Consider the following 23,500-nt stretch of genomic DNA (forward strand, 5'->3'; position numbering starts at 1 on the left):
GCTCCACTGCACACTGCACAGCGTCACATGATGCTTCCACCTACAGTGCAGAGTGTCACATGATGCGTTGCACCCATAGGTCCCGAAAGCTACACTGCACACTGCACAGCGTCACATGATGCTTCCACCTACAGGTCCCGGAAGCTCCACTGCACACTGCACAGCGTCACATGATGCTTCCACCTACAGTGCAGAGTGTCACATGATGCGTTGCACCCATAGGTCCCGAAAGCTCCACTGCACACTGCACAGCGTCACATGATGCTTCCACCTACAGTGCAGAGTGTCACATGATGCGTTGCACCCATAGGTCCCGAAAGCTCCACTGCACACTGCACAGCGTCACATGATGCTTCCACCTACAGGTCCCGGAAGCTCCACTGCACACTGCACAGCGTCACATGATGTTTCCACCTACACTGCAGAGTGTCACATGATCCGTTGCACCCATAGGTCCCGAAAGCTACACTGCACAGCGTCACATGATGCTTCCACCTACAGGTCCCGGAAGCTCCACTGCACAGTGCACAGCGTCACATGATGCTTCCATCTACAGGTCCCGAAAGCTCCACTGCACACTGCACAGCGTCACATGATGCTTCCACCTACAGGTCCCGGAAGCTCCACTGCACACTGCACAGCGTCATATGATGCTTCCACCTACAGGTCCCGGAAGCTCCACTGCACACTGCACAGCGTCACATGATGCTTCCACCTACAGTGCAGAGTGTCACATGATGCGTTGCACCCACAGGTCCCGAAAGCTCCACTGCACACTGCACAGCATCACATGATGCTTCCACCTACAGTGCAGAGTGTCACATGATGCGTTGCACCCACAGGTCCCGAAAGCTCCACTGCACACTGCACAGCGTCACATGATGCTTCCACCTACAGGTCCCGGAAGCTCCACTGCACACTGCACAGCGTCACATGATGCTTCCACCTACAGTGCAGAGTGTCACATGATGCGTTGCACCCACAGGTCCCGAAAGCTACACTGCACACTGCACAGCGTCACATGATGCTTCCACCTACAGTGCAGAGTGTCACATGATGCGTTGCACCCATAGGTCCCGAAAGCTCCACTGCACACTGCACAGCGTCACATGATGCTTCCACCTACAGGTCCCGAAAGCTCCACTGCACACTGCACAGCGTCACATGATGCTTCCACCTACAGGTCCCGGAAGCTCCACTGCACACTGCACAGCGTCACATGATGCTTCCACCTACAGTGCAGAGTGTCACATGATGCGTTGCACCCACAGGTCCCGAAAGCTCCACTGCACACTGCACAGCGTCACATGATGCTTCCACCTACAGTGCAGAGTGTCACATGATGCGTTGCACCCATAGGTCCCGAAAGCTACACTGCACACTGCACAGCGTCACATGATGCTTCCACCTACAGGTCCCGGAAGCTCCACTGCACACTGCACAACGTCACATGATGCTTCCACCTACAGGTCCCGGAAGCTCCACTGCACAGTGCACAGCGTCACATGATGCTTCCATCTACAGGTCCCGAAAGCTCCACTGCACACTGCACAGCGTCACATGATGCTTCCACCTACAGGTCCCGGAAGCTCCACTGCACACTGCACAGCGTCATATGATGCTTCCACCTACAGGTCCCGGAAGCTCCACTGCACACTGCACAGCGTCACATGATGCTTCCACCTACAGTGCAGAGTGTCACATGATGCGTTGCACCCACAGGTCCCGAAAGCTCCACTGCACACTGCACAGCATCACATGATGCTTCCACCTACAGTGCAGAGTGTCACATGATGCGTTGCACCCACAGGTCCCGAAAGCTCCACTGCACACTGCACAGCGTCACATGATGCTTCCACCTACAGGTCCCGGAAGCTCCACTGCACACTGCACAGCGTCACATGATGCTTCCACCTACAGTGCAGAGTGTCACATGATGCGTTGCACCCACAGGTCCCGAAAGCTACACTGCACACTGCACAGCGTCACATGATGCTTCCACCTACAGTGCAGAGTGTCACATGATGCGTTGCACCCATAGGTCCCGAAAGCTCCACTGCACACTGCACAGCGTCACATGATGCTTCCACCTACAGGTCCCGGAAGCTCCACTGCACACTGCACAGCGTCACATGATGCTTCCACCTACAGTGCAGAGTGTCACATGATGCGTTGCACCCATAGGTCCCGAAAGCTCCACTGCACACTGCACAGCGTCACATGATGCTTCCACCTACAGGTCCCAGAAGCTCCACTGCACAGTGCACAGCGTCATATGATGCTTCCATCTACAGGTCCCGAAAGCTCCACTGCACACTGCACAGCGTCATATGATGCTTCCACCTACAGGTCCCGAAAGCTCCACTGCACACTGCACAGCGTCACATGATGCTTCCACCTACAGGTCCCGAAAGCTCCACTGCACACTGCACAGCGTCATATGATGCTTCCACCTACAGGTCCCGAAAGCTCCACTGCACACTGCACAGCGTCACATGATGCTTCCACCTACAGGTCCCGAAAGCTCCACTGCACACTGCACAGCGTCATATGATGCTTCCACCTACAGGTCCCGGAAGCTCCACTGCACACTGCACAGCGTCACATGATGCTTCCACCTACAGTGCAGAGTGTCACATGATGCGTTGCACCCATAGGTCCCGAAAGCTCCACTGCACACTGCACAGCGTCACATGATGCTTCCACCTACAGGTCCCGGAAGCTCCACTGCACACTGCACAGCGTCACATGATGCTTCCACCTACAGTGCACAGCGTCACATGATGCTTCCACCTACAGTGCAGAGTGTCACATGATGCGTTGCACCCACAGGTCCCGAAAGCTCCACTGCACAGTGCACAGCGTCACATGATGTTTCCACCTACAGGTCCCGAAAGCTCCACTGCACAGTGCACAGCGTCACATGATGTTTCCACCTACAGTGCAGAGTGTCACATGATGCGTTGCACCCACAGGTCCCGAAAGCTCCACTGCACACTGCACAGCGTCACATGATGTTTCCACCTACAGGTCCCGAAAGCTCCACTGCACACTGCACAGCGTCACATGATGCTTCCACCTACAGTGCAGAGTGTCACATGATCCGTTGCACCCATAGGTCCCGAAAGCTACACTGCACACTGCACAGCGTCACATGATGCTTCCACCTACAGGTCCCGGAAGCTCCACTGCACAGTGCACAGCGTCACATGATGCTTCCACCTACAGTGCAGAGTGTCACATGATGCGTTGCACCCATAGGTCCCGAAAGCTCCACTGCACACTGCACAGCGTCACATGATGCTTCCACCTACAGGTCCCGAAAGCTCCACTGCACACTGCACAGCGTCACATGATGCTTCCACCTACAGGTCCCGGAAGCTCCACTGCACACTGCACAGCGTCACATGATGCTTCCACCTACAGTGCAGAGTGTCACATGATGCGTTGCACCCACAGGTCCCGAAAGCTCCACTGCACACTGCACAGCGTCACATGATGCTTCCACCTACAGTGCAGAGTGTCACATGATGCGTTGCACCCATAGGTCCCGAAAGCTACACTGCACACTGCACAGCGTCACATGATGCTTCCACCTACAGGTCCCGGAAGCTCCACTGCACACTGCACAACGTCACATGATGCTTCCACCTACAGGTCCCGGAAGCTCCACTGCACAGTGCACAGCGTCACATGATGCTTCCATCTACAGGTCCCGAAAGCTCCACTGCACACTGCACAGCGTCACATGATGCTTCCACCTACAGGTCCCGGAAGCTCCACTGCACACTGCACAGCGTCATATGATGCTTCCACCTACAGGTCCCGGAAGCTCCACTGCACACTGCACAGCGTCACATGATGCTTCCACCTACAGTGCAGAGTGTCACATGATGCGTTGCACCCACAGGTCCCGAAAGCTCCACTGCACACTGCACAGCATCACATGATGCTTCCACCTACAGTGCAGAGTGTCACATGATGCGTTGCACCCACAGGTCCCGAAAGCTCCACTGCACACTGCACAGCGTCACATGATGCTTCCACCTACAGGTCCCGGAAGCTCCACTGCACACTGCACAGCGTCACATGATGCTTCCACCTACAGTGCAGAGTGTCACATGATGCGTTGCACCCACAGGTCCCGAAAGCTACACTGCACACTGCACAGCGTCACATGATGCTTCCACCTACAGTGCAGAGTGTCACATGATGCGTTGCACCCATAGGTCCCGAAAGCTCCACTGCACACTGCACAGCGTCACATGATGCTTCCACCTACAGGTCCCGGAAGCTCCACTGCACACTGCACAGCGTCACATGATGCTTCCACCTACAGTGCAGAGTGTCACATGATGCGTTGCACCCATAGGTCCCGAAAGCTCCACTGCACACTGCACAGCGTCACATGATGCTTCCACCTACAGGTCCCAGAAGCTCCACTGCACAGTGCACAGCGTCATATGATGCTTCCATCTACAGGTCCCGAAAGCTCCACTGCACACTGCACAGCGTCATATGATGCTTCCACCTACAGGTCCCGAAAGCTCCACTGCACACTGCACAGCGTCACATGATGCTTCCACCTACAGGTCCCGAAAGCTCCACTGCACACTGCACAGCGTCATATGATGCTTCCACCTACAGGTCCCGAAAGCTCCACTGCACACTGCACAGCGTCACATGATGCTTCCACCTACAGGTCCCGAAAGCTCCACTGCACACTGCACAGCGTCATATGATGCTTCCACCTACAGGTCCCGGAAGCTCCACTGCACACTGCACAGCGTCACATGATGCTTCCACCTACAGTGCAGAGTGTCACATGATGCGTTGCACCCATAGGTCCCGAAAGCTCCACTGCACACTGCACAGCGTCACATGATGCTTCCACCTACAGGTCCCGGAAGCTCCACTGCACACTGCACAGCGTCACATGATGCTTCCACCTACAGTGCACAGCGTCACATGATGCTTCCACCTACAGTGCAGAGTGTCACATGATGCGTTGCACCCACAGGTCCCGAAAGCTCCACTGCACAGTGCACAGCGTCACATGATGTTTCCACCTACAGGTCCCGAAAGCTCCACTGCACAGTGCACAGCGTCACATGATGTTTCCACCTACAGTGCAGAGTGTCACATGATGCGTTGCACCCACAGGTCCCGAAAGCTCCACTGCACACTGCACAGCGTCACATGATGTTTCCACCTACAGGTCCCGAAAGCTCCACTGCACACTGCACAGCGTCACATGATGCTTCCACCTACAGGTCCCGGAAGCTCCACTGCACAGTGCACAGCGTCATATGATGCTTCCACCTACAGGTCCCGGAAGCTCCACTGCACACTGCACAGCGTCACATGATGCTTCCACCCGCAGGTCCTGGAAGCTCCACTGCACACTGCACAGCGTCACATGATGCTTCCACCCGCAGGTCCTGGAAGCTCCACTGCACACTGCACAGCGTCACATGATGCTTCCACCAGCAGGATCTTGAAGCTCCACTGCACAGTGCACAGCATCACATGATGCCTTCCACCCACAGGTCCTGGAAGCTCCACTTAAGATGCCGAGAAGCAATCGATATCGCTGGATGTGGTGAGTGTGTGTGTTATCTTATGTGTGATCTGATGTGTGTGTGTGATCTGATGTGTGTGTGTGATCTGATGTGTGTGTGTGATCTGATGTGTGTGTGTGATCTGATGTGTGTGTGTGATCTGATGTGTGTGTGTGATCTGATGTGTGTGATCTGATGTGTGTGTGTTATCTGATGTGTGTGTGTGATCTGATGTGTGTGTGTTATCTGATGTGTGTGTGTGATCTGATGTGTGTGTGTGTGATCTGATGTGTGTGTGTGATCTGATGTGTGTGTGTGTGATCTGATGTGTGTGTGTGATCTGATGTGTGTGTGTGTGATCTGATGTGTGTGTGTGATCTGATGTGTGTGTGTGATCTGATGTGTGTGTGTGATCTGATGTGTGTGTGTGATCTGATGTGTGTGTGTGATCTGATGTGTGTGTGTGATCTGATGTGTGTGTTCCACTGCAGGTCATTGATGCATTCCACTGTTCCCAGTCAGCTTCTAGTGAGTATGATTGCGGGGTCTTCTCTCTTCTTTCTTCTCTCTTTTGGGGGTGTCTGCTGTCTATAATGAAGTGTCTTGCAGTATTCTTTAACTTTTTTAGCTGCATGGACACTACATAATTGAACCGCGACTAGGGCTTATTTTCGGGGGATGTTTATGTGGCGCCCCTGAGGCTTCCGTCGCCACAGGTCATTGCACCCCATCTGCGGTGTGATGCCCCATTCTGGGAGAGGAAGAGGGTGAACTCCGGTTTCCTGGTAAATTCACACTACACCCATTGCTAGGGACACACAGGACCAGGGAAAGTGGCAGGCAACCCTCCCATGCTGCATGCTGAGAGGGGCTGTAAGACCCATCCCTGCTCCCATAGGGTGGTAGCTTAGCAACTGGGGAGGTGGGAGGAGCCACCAGAGAGCAGACAGAGACAGGAAGGTGAAGTTTAGTCAGTTCGCTCAGGGAGTGGGAGAGTGAGGAGTGAGCATGTAGGACGAGAAGAGAGAAAGGGTTGCAGGGCCACGAGTAGTCCTGTAAGGTGCCACGAGCAGTCCTTGTTGGGTACCGCTGCCGAGGGCCCAGAGGCGCTACGGGTAGCTGCAGGCTGCGGTGGCCCGTTCCACAGTGACATCGGTGGAGCGACTAGCTGCGACAGGGGGACGGTCCCTAGACACTGAAGGAGTGAAAAGACAGTCTCCAGACAGTAAAAACCGAGGCCCAGGGAATTGCAAGCTCCCAGGGCCAGAACCCAGAGCAGACCTTCAGAAAAGGGGAAATCAGCCGACAGGTGGCCCCCCAGCCTGGAGGCTGTAATGGAGGCCAAGCCAAGTCCATCCTAACAAAGGCAAGGCTAGTGAAGTCAGCAGAAAAAGGGACACTAAAGAGAGGAAACCGGATTTCACGCTCGGAACCATCCAGATACGGCGGAGGTCCCTGACGGTGGTCCCAGCAGTCTGAGGGTCCTTGCAAGTGTGACCGAAACTGTGAGTAAAAGAACTGGAACTGCACCTTTGGACTCGTCTCTGTTATTCCACCTGCATAGACACTTACAAGCACCAACTGTGCCCCGGGCATTGCTCCACCTGTGGGGAGCAGTACTACCATAGCTGCTATATCATCATCCCGGAGGCCTCACACAGCAGCGGCGGCTTATTAGCCGCATACCACAGGTGGCGTCACGAACACAACCATTAACAAGCAAGCCACATATTCTACTGACACCCACCAGGGCCACGGAGCCGGGCCCAACCACCACTGACTACCACCGGACTAGTCCGGCCCGGCACCGGGTGTCCCACAGCCCTGGGGTGGGCGAGTCAATTTTGGCGTCACGAACAGGATTTCGTGCCCGGTCTAACCGGGTACTGTGCGCCTGAAGAACTGTGTACTTTGTCGAGAAACCGCCGCCATTAGCGCTGCTGAAAGCGGGAAGAAGGGGGGCGTGCAAGAAGAAAGGGCGCGAAGAGAAGCCCCGCCCCCTTGTCCAAGAAAAGCGCGCGAAGCGGTGTCCGCCATAGAAAGCGAAAGAAAAAGAAGTGGTGACCAAATAAGCTGGCCGGCTGGCAGAAACAGCTTAACGACCGATCAACCGATAAAGAAAAAGAAAATGTACCTGATACTAAGCGGAGCGGTACCGGCCGTGATGGGCTGGGCGCCAGTCTGGCGCCAGTTGCTAGTACAGCCTCCGGCCCCGCCTCCAAGAAGGAAAAGGGAGCAGCCGAGTGGCGTGGTCGAGCACTCGAGCAGTGTTCCAGGCAGCATCTCCCAGGCCGGAAGCATGGCGGAGGAGCTGCAGCGAGGTGCCCCAGGAGCCGGAGGAGAGGACCCCGAGCTGGACCTGCTGAGAGAGGAAGTGCGAGCCCTGACCCGGAGGCTGAGCAGCGTGGGAGTGGAAGCGGACCGGTGGAGAGGGGCACCGCTGATACCGGAAGGCCTGGGCCGGTGGATGGACGCCGCGGAGCAGCAAAAGGGTGAGCAAACTGAAACCCCGATCCGTCCGGACCCATGGCCCCGCCACGCGCCCCTGACCAGTCACTTCACCGACCCTCTGGCCTCCCCCGCCGGACCCGCGGAAGCCCGATGGAGCACCGGAGGCCCGCCTGAGACCCCCGCGGACGGAGCTTGGGGTGGGATGACCCCCGAACCGCTAGTGGGCCCCCTGCCGAGTCCCCCTGTGAACCTCCTGGGAATGGCATCCCCGGGAGTGAACTGGGACGCGGCGCCCATAGAGACCAGGGGACTGCAGCGGCCGCTGCGCCCCAAGGAAACTCCCCTGGCCAATGAGCTGACGTGCCAAAGGCTGGTGGTCGAGTACCAGCAGGAGCGGGAACTCCGGGAAGAGAAAAGGAGGGCCCGGGAAGTCGCCAATCTGGCCTCCAAGGAAGAGGTCAGGAAGGCCCTGAAGGGAGCTGAGTGCCCAGTAAAACGGGGCACTGTAGTCGATTTCCGGCAGAAAGGTGGCTGGGGCTTCATCCGGGAGCCTGGCCTGGGCAAGGACGTGTTTGTAGCACGGAGAGACATTGAGGAACACCTGCCCAGAGGCCACCCAGGCCGCGACGCCAAGCTGGGTGATGAAGTGGAGTATACCCGGCTGATGGGGGACCGCGGGTGGTATGCGCTGCATGTGCGCATTGTGCAGGAAGCAGCGGCCCCAGCAGAGCCAGAGTGGCGCCGCACAGCACAAGAGCACAGCATCTCCCCAAGCAGCAGCGCCACCTCCAGACAGACTCAGGCCGCAGAACATTGCAGCCGGCCTGCAACAGTAACCCAGGAGACGCAGACCAGGATCTCCATGGCGCGTGTGATGCAGGGCGCCCGGCCAAAGCAGGGCCCCAGAGACCACAGCAATAGCCCCCTGCAGACAAGCAGCCCCCTGCAGCAGCGCCGTGCAACGCCTACCGGCAGCCCCACTCCAACCCAGGCTGCGGGACAGCGCAGAAGGTCAGGGACCAGTGCCCAAGGGACCCAGACGATGATCTCGTCAGTGGACCTGCTCCCAAGAGCCGTGCCGGAGTGGGATCCTGACATCTAGAGAACAAAGAAGATGAAGAGCTGCCGAACTGTACATAGCCCCTAATTCTTTTTGAAGAAGTCCCTTGTGTTTTGCCCCTTATTCTTTTCGAAGATGACACCCTTTCCTACTGTGCTGCCCCTGATTCTTTGCGAAGACGTCACCCCCCCCCATGTTAAGTGCTACCGGGCCACTGAACTGGAATGTGGGCCCCGGTGAATGTTTAGGTGTCATGTCGTACCAGGCCACTGGACTTAGTGGCTGGTGTGTGGTGTATGTGTTTTCTGTCCTACCAGACCATTGGACTTAATGGCTGGTATGTTGTTGATATGTCTGATGCAACCAGGCCATTGGACTTAATGGCTGGTCGAAGATGTTACTTTGTTTGTTTGAAACGAACTGACGGGCTACTGGACTTGTAGTAGCCAAGAATGTAATTAGTTGCACCCGTTGTGCCCCCTACCAGAATTATGGGGGATTTGCCTGAACCGTGCAACGGACTGGAAGTGCACACTTAGAGTTTTCTTTATAAGAAGTTTGCAACGTTCATGATATGTGCCTCCCATAAAGGGAAGAAATGTTTTACTGTTTATGTTATTGCATACAAAAATGTTTTTGCAGTGTCTCCCATTTGTTTTTGTTGTTTTTCAGCCCGAGGACGTGCTGGGATTTGCTGTGGGGGAGTGTGGCGCCCCTGAGGCTTCCGTCGCCACAGGTCATTGCACCCCATCTGCGGTGTGATGCCCCATTCTGGGAGAGGAAGAGGGTGAACTCCGGTTTCCTGGTAAATTCACACTACACCCATTGCTAGGGACACACAGGACCAGGGAAAGTGGCAGGCAACCCTCCCATGCTGCATGCTGAGAGGGGCTGTAAGACCAATCCCTGCTCCCATAGGGTGGTAGCTTAGCAACTGGGGAGGTGGGAGGAGCCACCAGAGAGCAGACAGAGACAGGAAGGTGAAGTTTAGTCAGTTCGCTCAGGGAGTGGGAGAGTGAGGAGTGAGCATGTAGGACGAGAAGAGAGAAAGGGTTGCAGGGCCACGAGTAGTCCTGTAAGGTGCCACGAGCAGTCCTTGTTGGGTACCGCTGCCGAGGGCCCAGAGGCGCTACGGGTAGCTGCAGGCTGCGGTGGCCCGTTCCACAGTGACATCGGTGGAGCGACTAGCTGCGACAGGGGGACGGTCCCTAGACACTGAAGGAGTGAAAAGACAGTCTCCAGACAGTAAAAACCGAGGCCCAGGGAATTGCAAGCTCCCAGGGCCAGAACCCAGAGCAGACCTTCAGAAAAGGGGAAATCAGCCGACAGGTGACCCCCCAGCCTGGAGGCTGTAATGGAGGCCAAGCCAAGTCCATCCTAACAAAGGCAAGGCTAGTGAAGTCAGCAGAAAAAGGGACACTAAAGAGAGGAAACCGGATTTCACGCTCGGAACCATCCAGATACGGCGGAGGTCCCTGACGGTGGTCCCAGCAGTCTGAGGGTCCTTGCAAGTGTGACCGAAACTGTGAGTAAAAGAACTGGAACTGCACCTTTGGACTCGTCTCTGTTATTCCACCTGCATAGACACTTACAAGCACCAACTGTGCCCCGGGCATTGCTCCACCTGTGGGGAGCAGTACTACCATAGCTGCTATATCATCATCCCGGAGGCCTCACACAGCAGCGGCGGCTTATTAGCCGCATACCACAGGTGGCGTCACGAACACAACCATTAACAAGCAAGCCACATATTCTACTGACACCCACCAGGGCCACGGAGCCGGGCCCAACCACCACTGACTACCACCGGACTAGTCCGGCCCGGCACCGGGTGTCCCACAGCCCTGGGGTGGGCGAGTCATTTATATTTACGCCTTGCAGAAAACTCCTGCTAGGTCTTATTTTCGGGGAAACACGGTATTTCACTTATTTCACTCAGTGTTTTGGTTTGTTATTTTCAAGTCTATATTACATCCAAATATCAGCTGCATACAGTATTTACAAAACAGTCCCGACAATTGTGATTCATTATTACTCATTAGAGACTGATAGAAGGATAATTAATCTCTGGAGTTTATCAGTGGAGAATATAAACTGTCCTCAGTCCTATAATGTGGCACGTGGGGTGGAAGAGGATGTCCATCCGGTAATGCCAAGCTGCATCATTCATACTACTCAATGAACATTATTGTCACAATTCCGATGTGCAGAACATTCTGTATTCTACTATGCGCTCCTGCAGAGTCGTTATATGTTTCCTATGGTGCAGAGCGTCTTGCAGGATGAATGCTTTGCTGGTTATTTCATAAGCACTGGGTTTTACACTGGTCCTTGGAGGTGTTCACACAGAGGCTTCTCGTTCCCGGTGATTGCTCTGCTTCATTAGGGAGTGCGTTAGCTCTGGTCACTGCCAGTCGTAGTTCCTGGTTACAGTAGTGCTGTTGGGTCCCGTGGTGCTCATTGTTCAGATCTTGGTCTCTCGACTACGTTCTGCTGTGTACACATCTCTGCCTGTCCTCCCCTGTTTCTGTTGTGACTTCCCGTCTTCTGACCTCAGACTTCCTCCTGACCACGTCCCCACCTACTCCCTGTATTCTGTACATAAATTCCAGAGAGAACTCCGGCACCCTGTACACCCCCACAAGAAACACTACAGGTTGCGTATTCAGGTTTTTATATTGATCAAAAAAATCTTGATAACTGATGGTATATGTATTTGTCCAAACAAGTTGATGTTTCAGCCTTTGGGCCTTAAGGCCTTCGTCAGACTGGACTATTATCACATGTAAAGCGTCAATTATCTGTTGGATAATTGACGCTTTACATATGATAATAGGCCAGTCTGACGAAGGCCCAAAGGCCGAAACGTCGACTTGTTTGGACAAATACATGTACCATCTGTTATCAAGATTTTTTGATCAATAAAAAAACCTGAATACGCAACCTGTATTGTTTCTTGTGGGGGTGTACAGTGTGCCGGAGTTCTCACTCGAATTTGGATATATATTTTTTCTCCTGAGCACCTGTGATTCAGTGACGCAAAGCCTTATTTTTAGAATTTTGTATTCTGTACGTACTCTCCTGGAGCCCTGACCTTCGGCTTGTATCTTGACCTTGTTTCTGTCCACTCCCCACACCCCCCCCCGTGTACAGTCTTGCCCTCCTGGTTTATGATCTCAGCTTGTCTGACTACCTCCACAAGTAGTGTCTAGCGCCACTATGTGACAGAGATTACATTTATGGTCCAGATAAGAAAAGTAGGAGAAAGGGAAGGATTGATCTGGACTTCCAGCTCTTTTTTCTATTTTGTTAACATGTAAAAATATTGATGTAAAAGACCTTCTCCATTATCTTCCGTATAATGTATGGCAGCTTCGGATCAGTACAGCACCACGGACTCATCCCTGTTTTTTCCCTGCAGATTGATTCGTTTATATACTTGGAATAAATCATTAACCTGAATCCTCTCTGTGACTCTTTCTTCTCAGGCTCACTCGATCCATGGCGGCAGAAACTATTCCACCATTTCAAAAAAAATAAATGTAATTCATTAAAAAAAGTTTTCTTTCCAGTAGTTATTCCTTAATTTTTTTTACAACTTTCAATTTTCTTTTTTTTTTTCCCAATTTATCTAATAAAAGAAGTTTTATTTAGGTTTTTAATTTACTTATCTTTCTAAATAAACTACATTTGCCCTAAAGGAGCCTATACATTGAGTATTACTGTATATTACTATCAGATTTCTGCCAACGATTGTGCCGTCCACATCCAATGAGAGGCTCCCAAAATCCTAGGTGCCTATCGGGTGTACGGATTGGAGTTTTCCATTTGTGATACCCTAATATTAATTCCATGTATCTCTTGTATTTTATGTGAAAATGTTTAACACTAGACGCTGAGTTTTATAACATGGATTTAGGATTAATTTTGCCGTTCCGTTCTTCATAGATTTTTCGTCTAATGGACGTCATGAACCGGACTCTGGTAACTGAAGTGATTTTGATGGGCTTTTCTAGGGATTTTAAGACAAATATTTTGCTTTTTTTGCTTTTTTCGTTGGTGTATTTTATAACGTGTGTTGGTAACGTTGTCATGATATGTGTCATCCTCTACAGCCCTCAGTTGCATGTCCCGATGTACTTCTTTCTCTGCATTTTATCCTTTTTGGACTTGTCTTATTCTTCGACCGTCTTGCCAAAACTGTTGTCAGATCTTCTATTTACAGATCGTACCATCTCCATCGGTGCGTGCGCCATACAGCTGGACTTGTTGCTCTTGTTAGGTGGTACAGAATGTCTTCTTCTCGCCCTCATGGCTTACGACCGTTATCTGGCCATCTGTCGTCCACTTCACTACCCGGTTCTGATGAGGTGGACCATATGTTATTGGTTGATGGTGATTTTGGGGCTCGTAGCTTTTATCATGTTTGTCCTTCCATCGTTATTGATGCCTTTACCGCTTTGTTATCCAAACCAGCTCAATCATTTCATGTGCGAGGTTCTAGCCGTCCTTAAGTTGGCATGTGATAAAATCTATATGAGTGAACTCGTGATCTTCTACACCAGCTTCTTATCACTTCTCCTCCCGTTCTTGTGTATTATTGTATCCTATACTTATATTATAGTGTCCGTATTAAAGATTCGCTCCAGCAAGAGGTCAAAGGCTTTTTCTACCTGCACCTCGCATATTTCGGTGGTGATCCTATTCTTTGGGACTGGAATGATCATGTACTTCAGACCCGTGTCCTTGCACTCATCATCAAATCGCGAGAAGTACATTTCAGTGGCTTATGTGATAGTAACTCCAATGTTAAATCCAGTCATTTACAGCTTGAACAACAGAGATGTAAAAGCGACTTTTAGAAAAGTATTATCCAAGTAAGTCCAAAAAGGATGGATGGCAGATTTCAAATAAGAGTTCAATAAAAAAAAGGTGTTTTTTTGCAAAACTTTTTTTTGATATCACATTTACTTTTTGAGTACTTGTGCCCAAAATATTGTTAAAAATCTGTCTTGTTTATTTGTGTCCACTAAAGAGACGACTAAGGGCTGTGCCCATTTATTTTATTAAATTATGTGTTCTGTTACAAAATTACAATATCGAGCTTTCTAAATTTCAAACACATTATTGTCTGACTTTTAGACCATATATCCCCGACGAAGGTTTTCATACCGAAACGGCCGTCGGGTTATTAGCTGTTCACCTGGTCGCTTGCTCAGGTGACTGTACTTGTATTCTGTTTGGTGTATTTGTTCTGCTTTATTTGCATGTACCGTGTTATGTTGCCTCAGGAGCTGTGGACTCATACACTGCGCTGTTTTTGCATCAATAGAGGCTGCCCCATATAATATCAGTTTTAGTCTTTTTGTATGTTTACCTGGGCCTTTTGTTTCAATGATTTGGGCATGGTGCAATAGGTTTCTATATCTTGGGCATATGTGCAATATTTAGATATACATCATTTTTTTGATTTTGGCACTCTAGTTATTTGGTGCTTTCTATATTTTTCTTCCTTCTACCATTAGTCTCTGTTAGCAAGCAGGATACATATATTATAAATGTCTCTTTTTATATACATACTACCTTTATGTCTAGGCACTGTATAATCATATATTTATATATTGTATATTTTTCTCTATATATGAGTGTGTATAAAAATATATATATAATATTTAAATGCTTTGCAGGTCAACAGCTATTGTTCTTTCTCCACCACCTGACTCTATTTGTATTTTACTTCCACAATTATTCACTGTTTTCCTATTAATAAATATTATATTCATATGGATGTTTGACCATTTTTTCCTGTTCTCTCTGGTTGTTAGGCAATTTGTCCATTCTATTTTGCCCATAGATCTTATGCATGAATTCTTATTATTTTCTGTTGTGATGGATTCTTTATATTTGCGATCATGTAATTTATATTACATTTAATTGTGTTCCCAGAAGGTATCTGCCTCCTTACAAAGTGCTCCATAATTCAAACTTTCTGTCAAAGGGGGGGGGGGGGGTGACGGATGTCCAGGGAACACAGGATAACCTAAGCAGGCTCTATTGCTGGGGTCTTGAACTCACCCTCACACCTGGAGGTGCATTTGAAGGTAGGGAGGTCCGGGCCCCCAACCTGGCCCTGATGACAAAGTTCCCCCATCACCCAGGAAAATGACCGGGATGGAGATCCCAAAAACCTCACAAACAAGGAACAACAGACAGGGGTAAATAAAAACTCATGCACACCTAAAACTACACAAGGGAACAAACAAAGGTGTACGGGTTGGGGTAACAAGGAAAAGGAGGTAATAAAAAAAAAAAAAACATACTACAATCAACAAACCACAACAGACAGCAACAGCATGTCATCCCTGCTCCTGGACTAGCTCCAAACTGAATTGAATAACCAGCAAGGTCTCCAGGAAGCAGAGGGTTTAAATCCAGGTTGAAAATCTGCTGCAACACCAGAGGAGTTAACTCATATGTGCTCAAAGAAAAAAACAATGTTTAAATGTGCAAGGTCTCAGATGAAGAAAAACTAGCCCTGAGTCTGTCCCTAGAGGTATTTGTGACACTATTCTTATAATCACCAAATGCAGAGACATTCTTGCAATATTTTACCAATTTTGGAAGACTGATATCTAAGCCAAAAAACACAAATTACCGTTTTAGACATTTTACCATCACCAAGGCTGTGCTTGAATGAGTGTATAAGACAGCCGATTGCTATCCGATGTTTTATCTAATTCGGTATGAGAAAAAACTGACATCATAAATCGATAAATCGAATGGCGTGCGCCCATTGAAGTCTTTATGTGCGTGGAAATAATCGGATTTCTGAAATCATTGGACTGATGATATCCGAATGCAGTCTAATTTCAAAGGACTCATAGAATGGAGAAGATGGAGAAATGTTGTTCTCCATCTTCTCCTCACCTGTGATACTGTAAGGAGGTGGACAAGCTGTAGCGAGAACCCATGAAGAAACAAATTGCGTTGTAAAATGAATGATGTCTTGTGTTAATGTTTTATGTGAACTACGATGTAGTATACAATGTGCGGTAGGGATATACATGAATACCAGACTGTAGAGCAAGAAATAGTTAATAGTTGAAATTAGCCCACAGAGGAGAGGTAAAATATAGAAATGTAGGGTAAGTGATGGTTTTCTGCATATCATTAGATAGGGCCCAGTGAGCAACAGTAGCAGACATATGGTCTGAAAGATTGTCCAGACCACATGTAGTGGGTGACCTGTGGTTAAAAGGAGAGGAGACCTGGACAAAGATAGCGTGATTCTGTGGAACAAGTCTAAACATGAAGAAAGTGTTAGAGACCCAGCATGAAAGACATTATCAGGTCCAAGGACTGACCATTGAACAGAGTCATCTGAACAGAAGGGTCCAGAGACAGTATGCCTGGCAGGAAGACCCTAAGTAGCTTACAGCTCCAAAGGTATCGGGCCAAAGATGACTAGAACATGAGATGTGTAAGTTCACTTAGAGTCAGAAAGCTTGAAGCTTTAGTCCGGCAATATTGCCAAACTCTCTCCTCTATGAGGAGGATCAGAACGGTAATCCCGGAAAGACAAAAATTACTTTCATGTACTGTGTTGTGGTGCTAGGCTGGGTTGTGGTGAAATGAATAGGAACAGTGGGAACAACCGAGCTGAGTCTGAAGAGAGTGAATTGCTTTGTATTGATGAAACGTGGAAGAAGTTGCGTACCCGCTATATTGTGTACATAGTTGTTAGCAAAAGACTGTTAAGTAAAACTACTACATTGTTTTCAAGAGCCGGTGGACTCTCTTCTTGAATTGTTTAACATCTTGTCCAGGCCAGCTGAAGACATCAGCATCATGTGGTCTTCAAGGGCGTATTGTCCCAATAGTGAAAATCCTCAAACCCTTTCCAGGACAGTATTTGAAATGTAGCGTGTCGGAGCGTGAGAGAGCAGCACCTCACCATCAACTACTGCCTCCTGTACCCCTGTGCCAGGCTACTCTACGATTCTCTCATGCGAGAGAACTGGATCACAGTAAACTCACAGTTGGGTCAAACATGGATTAGACTTTGATCAGGATGTCGTAACCATAATCAGCCTGATTCTCTCCCATCAGAGATGGTACAGCCATCTGACCACTACCTATGACTAGTGATGAGAGAAAATATGTACACCCGCTTTCATTTCTATGGTTTTATTTATCCCAATATGGAACTTAGAAGATAGTAAAATTTGGTCAATATAACCTCAAATGACAAACAACATAAAATCAATGAAACAATGGCACTTCTTATTTACCAAAGACTGGGTCAAAGTGCAGATGCAGTGTGCGAAAAATTAAGTACACCCATTGAATCAATAACTTGTAGACCCTCCTTTAGCAGCTATAAAGCTATATATTTCTGCTTGAAATAAAAAAAAAAATTCAATACCACTTGAAAGAAAACAAACACAAATTTTATATCCGAGATTTACAAGACTTTAAAGGGAACCTGTTAGCAGAAATTTCGCACTAAGCCTAAAAGAATCCCCCTCTGCAGCTCCTGGGCTGCATTCTGGAAAGGTTCCTGTTGCTATTGTGCCCCCTTTGAGACCTAAATAAAGACTTTAAAAAGTCTTACCTTTATGTATGCTAATATTTTTTTATGGAAACGGGGGCGGGCTGTCTTGTGTCCTTGAGTCGCCCTTCTGCTGCTGTACGCCATCCCCCATCGCTCATTTACATACCTGAGGCCACTGCCCAGTGCTCCCAAGGTCTCGCGCATGCCCAGTGCCCCTCTCGCGGGACTGAGCACTGTGCACAGTGTGACCGCTGGTGACGTGTTGCGCAGGTGTGAGATTATGGTCAGCGCTGTGATTGTCATCAGCAAGTACCCGCCCATAATCTTGTGCCCGCGCTTCTCACTCTGCCTCCACCGTCATGCGCAAGCGCTGGCCAGATGAGCCCACATCACCTCTTACCCATCTTTCCCTGGAGCAGGAAATAGATGGGAGGAGCGGAGCAGCATAACGGTGGAGGCAGAGTGAGAAACGCGGGCATGAGATTATGGGCGGGTACTTGCTGATGACAATCACAGCGCCGCCCATAATCTCACGCCTGCGCAATCACGTCACCAGCGGTCACACTGTGCACAGTGCTCACTCCCGTGAGAGTGGCACTTAGCATGCGTGAGACCTCGGAGCACTGGGCGGCGGCCTCAGGTATTAAATTGAGTGATGGGGGACGGCGTAAAGCAGCAGGAGGCAGAATAACCGACACCAGACAGCCCGCCCCCGTGCACAATTAACAAGATTTGCATACAAAAAGGTAAGACTTTATAAATAGTGATGAGCGAGTATGCTTGTTACTACTCGGTACTCGCACGAGTATCACTGTACTTGGGCTACTCGGCGGGTACCGAGTAATCTCGCGATACTCGTGCTGTACTCGTGGTCTTCATCCCTGCATGTTGGCGCTCTTTTGAGAGCCAGCCCTCATGAAGGGATTGGCTGGCAGACCACTGCAATGCCACAGCCCTGTTAGTTGTGGAATTGCAGTGATTGGCCGGCCTGCACAGCGTGACCGAGCCTTTATACCGGCGGGCGCGCTGTGCTCTGTACACAGCCATCTCATATTCCCTGCTTTCCATGCCCACAGGCGCCAATGATTGGTTGCAGTGAGACACGCCCCCATGCTGAGTGACAGGTGTCTCACTGCACCCAATCACAGCAGCCGGTGGGCGTGTCTATACTGTGCAGTAAAATAAATAAATAAATAATTAAAAAAAACGGCGTGCGGTCCCCCCAATTTTAATACCAGCCAGATAAAGCCATACAGCTGAAGGCTTGTATTCTCAGGATGGGGAGCTCCACGTTATGGGGAGACCCCCAGCCTAACAATATCAGTCAGCAAACGCCCAGAATTGCCGCATACATTAGATGCGACAGTTCTGGGACTGTACCCGGCTCTTCCCGATTTGCCCTGGTGCGTTGGCAAATCGGGGTAATAAGGAGTTAATGGCAGCCCATAGCTGCCACTAAATCCTAGATTAATCATGTCAGGCGTCTATAAGACACCTTCCATGATTAATCTGTAAATTACAGTTAAAAAACACACACACCTGAAAAATCCTTTATTAGAAATAAAAAACAATAACAAAGTCCCTCATCACCAATTTATTAACCCCGACAAAGCCCTCCATGTCCGGCGTAATCCACGGACCTCCAGCGTCGCGTCCAGCTCTGCTGCATGCAGGTGACAGGAGCTGCAGAATACACCGCCGCTCCTGTCAGCTTCACACAGCAACTGAGGTGAGTAGCACGATCAGCTGCTGCCAGTCAGGTAACTCACAGCCACCGCTGGATCCAGCGGTGACCGCGATTAACCTCAGTGACAGCAGCTGATCACTATACTCACCTCAGTTGCTGCATGGAGCTGACCGGAGCGGCGGTGAGTAGAGCGATCAGCTGAGCTGTCACTGAGGTTACCCGCGGCCACCGCTGCATCCACCGCTGGATCCAGGTAACCTCAGTGACAGCTCAGCTGATCGCTATACTCACCTCAGTTGCTGTGTGAAGCTGACCGGAGCGGCGGTGTATTCTGCAGCTCCTGTCACCTCCATGCAGCAGAGCTGGATGCGACGCTGGAGGTCCGTGGATTACGCCGGACATGGAGGGTTTGTCGGGGTTAATAAATTGGTGATGAGGGACTTTGTTAGTGTTTTTTATTTCTAATAAAGGATTTTTCGGGTGTGTGTTTTTTAACTGTAATTTACAGATTAATCATGGAAGGAATCTCGGGGAGACGCCTGACATGGTTAATCTAGGATTTAGTGGCAGCTATGGGCTGCCAATAACTCCTTATTACCCCAATTTGCCAACGCACCAAGGTAAATCGGGAAGAGCCGGGTACAGTCCCAGATCTGTCGCATATAATGTATGCAGCAATTCTGGGCGGCTGCTGACTGATATTGTTAGGCTGGGGGGCTCCCCATAACGTGGAGCTCCCCATCCTGAGAATACCAGCCTTCAGCCGTATGGCTTTATCTGGCTGGTATTAAAATTGGGGGGACCGCACGCCGTTTTTTTTAATTATTTATTTATTTATTTCACTGCACAGTATAGACACGCCCACCGGCTGCTGTGATTGGGTGCAGTGAGACACCTGTCACTCAGCGTGGGGGCGTGTCTCACTGCAACCAATCATAGGCGCCGAAAAGCAGGAAAGTAGGGAATACGAGATTGTTTAATGAGCGGCCGGCTTTTTCAAAAGAGGAAAAGCCGCCGGAGTTTAGTGAACAGCTGTGCAGCGCCGCGGCAGTGATCGGGGAACGGTAAGTAAGAGAGAGGGGGGAGAATGACCGACAGACTGTGAGAGGGGGACAGACAAGACAGAGAGAGACCGACCGACGGGAGATAGAATGAGAAAAAAAATGACCGACACCGCTAGTAAAAAGCACAAAACGTGCGTTTTGGACATCGGAGTGCCACACAATGTTTTACGTAAAATCTTTCATGTATTAATCTCAAAAAGTAACATACACCAGCTCTATCTCACTATTGGGTATGTGCCCTTAACATTTCCGCCATGAAAATTCATTTTGGTGTCATTTTGGAAGGTTTTCTGGTGAGTCCGTAAAAATGGCGTAAAACGCGGACAAAATTGTTCACAGCTGTGACTTTTGAGTGATAAATGCTTCAAGGGGTCTTCCCCATGCTGTTGCCATGTCATTTGAGCACTCTTCTGAGACTTTTGTGACATTTTTAGGGTTTCTACATGCTGCCGGGGGTCATTTCACAAAAATACTCGGGTCTCCCATAGGATAACATTGGGCTCGGTGCTCGGGCCGAGTACACGAGTATCTTGGGAGGCTCGGCCCGAGCCTCGAGCACCCGAGCTTTTTAGTACTCGCTCATCACTATTTATAAAGTATTTATTTTGGTCTAAAAGAGGGCACAATAGCAACAGGAACATTGCTAGAATGCAGCCCAGGAGCTGCAGAGGGGAATCTTTTAGGTTTAGTGCGAAATTTCTGCTGACAGGTTCCCTTTAAAGACAACAGAGTATATGTATTTACTTATAACAAGGCTCCAAAAAATAGTGAGACTGATGTATCTACTGAGGGGGAGATGTCAGACTCTGAAAATAGGGGCAATGGCTTTAGACAGAAACAACACTACAATCGATATAGGGGGAGAGGCAGACCAAGTAATAGAGGAGGTACCTTCAATACTAACAGGGGAGGTTTTTTAGAACACCCAAATTACCTGAGAAGCCTGAAAAATCAGACAAACCCCCAGAATTAAGCCAGGCACCACAGGTTATTAATCGTTCCTCCAGAGAATTAAATGAATTGGAGCTCTCAGTATTAAATAAAGGACTCTCCTCTATCCTCACCACGGATTTGATGATTTCAAGAGTGTCAGAGACTTGCACACGTTCGCCAGGAAGTTAAAATGGAAAAAATATTTTATAAATAAGGACAAAAAAACCCAGTGCTGAACTGGGCATCTCTGAGGATCTCCTTGAAGATGTGCGACTTTTCTATGGGTTGGATGAGAACATCCCAAGCTTAACAGAGAAATGCCCCTTTACTGTGTTAAAAAACTAGAGTGGGAAAATGCCCCCATCCCAGTGTGATGATGACGAGGTTGACGTGTTTGTCAATTTGGTGACAGAGGAGATTAAATAGGGTGTATGGAATATGGGTAACAAACACAATTTTACCAAACAGGAAACGCGAGCTTTGAGGTCTTTGAAAGAAGATTCCAGCATAGCCATTAAACCCTCGGATAAAGGGGGCAATGTGGCTGTGCTGGACTCTACTCACTGTAAAGAACTATGCATGAATATACTTGGCGACAGAAATTGTTACCATGGGATGATTAATAATCCCACCCCTAAGTTTAGGGAGCAGCTAAAACAACTGCTGGATAATGCGCTATGTGAGAATTTGATTGATATCAGTGAATATGATCATCTTCTTCCTAAATTTCCTGTTCTGGCAACGTTTTACATCTTGCTTAAGATTCATAAGGGCCTAGATCCCTTAAAGGGTCACCCCATTGTCTCGGGGATAAAAAGCCTCACTGAAAATCTGAGTGTGTATTTAGATCACATCCTGAGACCTTTTGTCACCTCAATGAACTCCTATCTAAAGGATACCACCGATTTTTGCAAAGAATAGATGACGTTTTCCTGGAAGAAGGGATGCTGTTATGCAGCATAGATGTGGAGGCATTGTATTCATCGATTCCATGCAAAGAAGGTCTAAACGCAATCAGATACTACTTAGACACAAGGGGGAACCAACTTAAGAAACATAATGATTTTGTCATGGAGGAACTTGAGTTTTGTCTCACAAGAAACGTATTTACGTTTGGCAGTAAGTACTTCCACCAGCTCAGGGGCACTGCGATGGGGAGTTGCTGTGCCCCTTCGTATGCAAACTTGCACCTGGGCTGATGGGAGGAAACCATCATTTTTGGAGGCAACGTGGACATGGACAACATAGTCCTGTGGGTAAGATTTATAGATGATATTTTTGTTATCTGGAAAGGAGATAAAAGTGGTTTCTGTAATCTTGTGTTCGATCTGAATATGAATGATATCGGCCTTCACTTTACGTATGAAATGAGTGAGGACAAACTAGCCTTTTTGCATATCCTGGTCGAGCGAGAACCAGATGGTCATTTGTCCACAAGTACTTACCGAAAGAAAACGTCGTCTAATTAATTGCTTATATGGGAAAGTTTTTTTTTTTTTATATTATAGTATAGTTAGAATAAATCTGTGAATTTTCACTTTTTATATGATGCATGCCAATTTCAGATCGTGCTGGCTCCTTTTTCTCTGTTATGACTGTAGTTATGCTACAATTTCTGGTGACTGACCAACACCATACCATGCACGCCTGATTTTGGTTTGCAATATATTCCTCCTGTTGGTAGCTGTTCAGATTCAGTTGCCTCACCCCTTTCCACAGGCAATGCAATTAAGCACCATTCTTGGATCTGGTCCGCCTTATCAATGGTTGCTGTCTGGCACTGGGAGGGTCAGTTCTGATATAGTCCTGGTATGTGTAGAGCTTGCTCCACATGCTGGGACCTGGGCTGGTCTCTATCCACAATTGTCTTTTTTGCAACATGGAAGTGGCTATATACAGCTTACCGGTATGCGTGCTCCATTATGGTTCTGCTTTTAACTTTATCTAGGAGGCCGCATGGCACATGAAATACGTAATATAGGTTAGGACCCCCCTATTGAGATTTGCCGCGACGTTGGCAGGGGTGGCTCAAAGAATTGATCAATTATTTGCTAAAAATCTCATTTTTTTTTATATTATAGTACAGTTGGAATAAATCTGTGAATTTTCACTTTTTATATGATGCATGCCAATTTCAGATCGTGCTGGCTCCTTTTTAGATGGGAAAGTGCACATCCAAATGCACACAAA

The 23,500-nt window shown here is 49.0% G+C and overlaps 1 protein-coding gene across 1 annotated transcript in view; it reads left to right on the forward strand.

Moving 5' to 3' along the window:
• The window catches only part of LOC142297439 (olfactory receptor 5AR1-like), a 42,948-nt gene extending 20,169 nt beyond the window's left edge, over positions 1 to 22,779 (forward strand). The window contains exons 2-4 of the mRNA XM_075341667.1: positions 13,697 to 13,949; positions 14,215 to 14,291; positions 22,604 to 22,779. Coding sequence (XP_075197782.1) covers positions 13,697 to 13,949; positions 14,215 to 14,291; positions 22,604 to 22,779 — 506 coding nt within the window. The remainder of the gene's footprint in view (positions 1 to 13,696; positions 13,950 to 14,214; positions 14,292 to 22,603) is intronic.
• Positions 22,780 to 23,500: the final 721 nt, after the last annotated feature.

The sequence above is a fragment of the Anomaloglossus baeobatrachus genome, chromosome 3, assembly GCF_048569485.1.
Source record: "Anomaloglossus baeobatrachus isolate aAnoBae1 chromosome 3, aAnoBae1.hap1, whole genome shotgun sequence".
NCBI classification, from domain to species: domain Eukaryota; kingdom Metazoa; phylum Chordata; class Amphibia; order Anura; family Aromobatidae; genus Anomaloglossus; species Anomaloglossus baeobatrachus.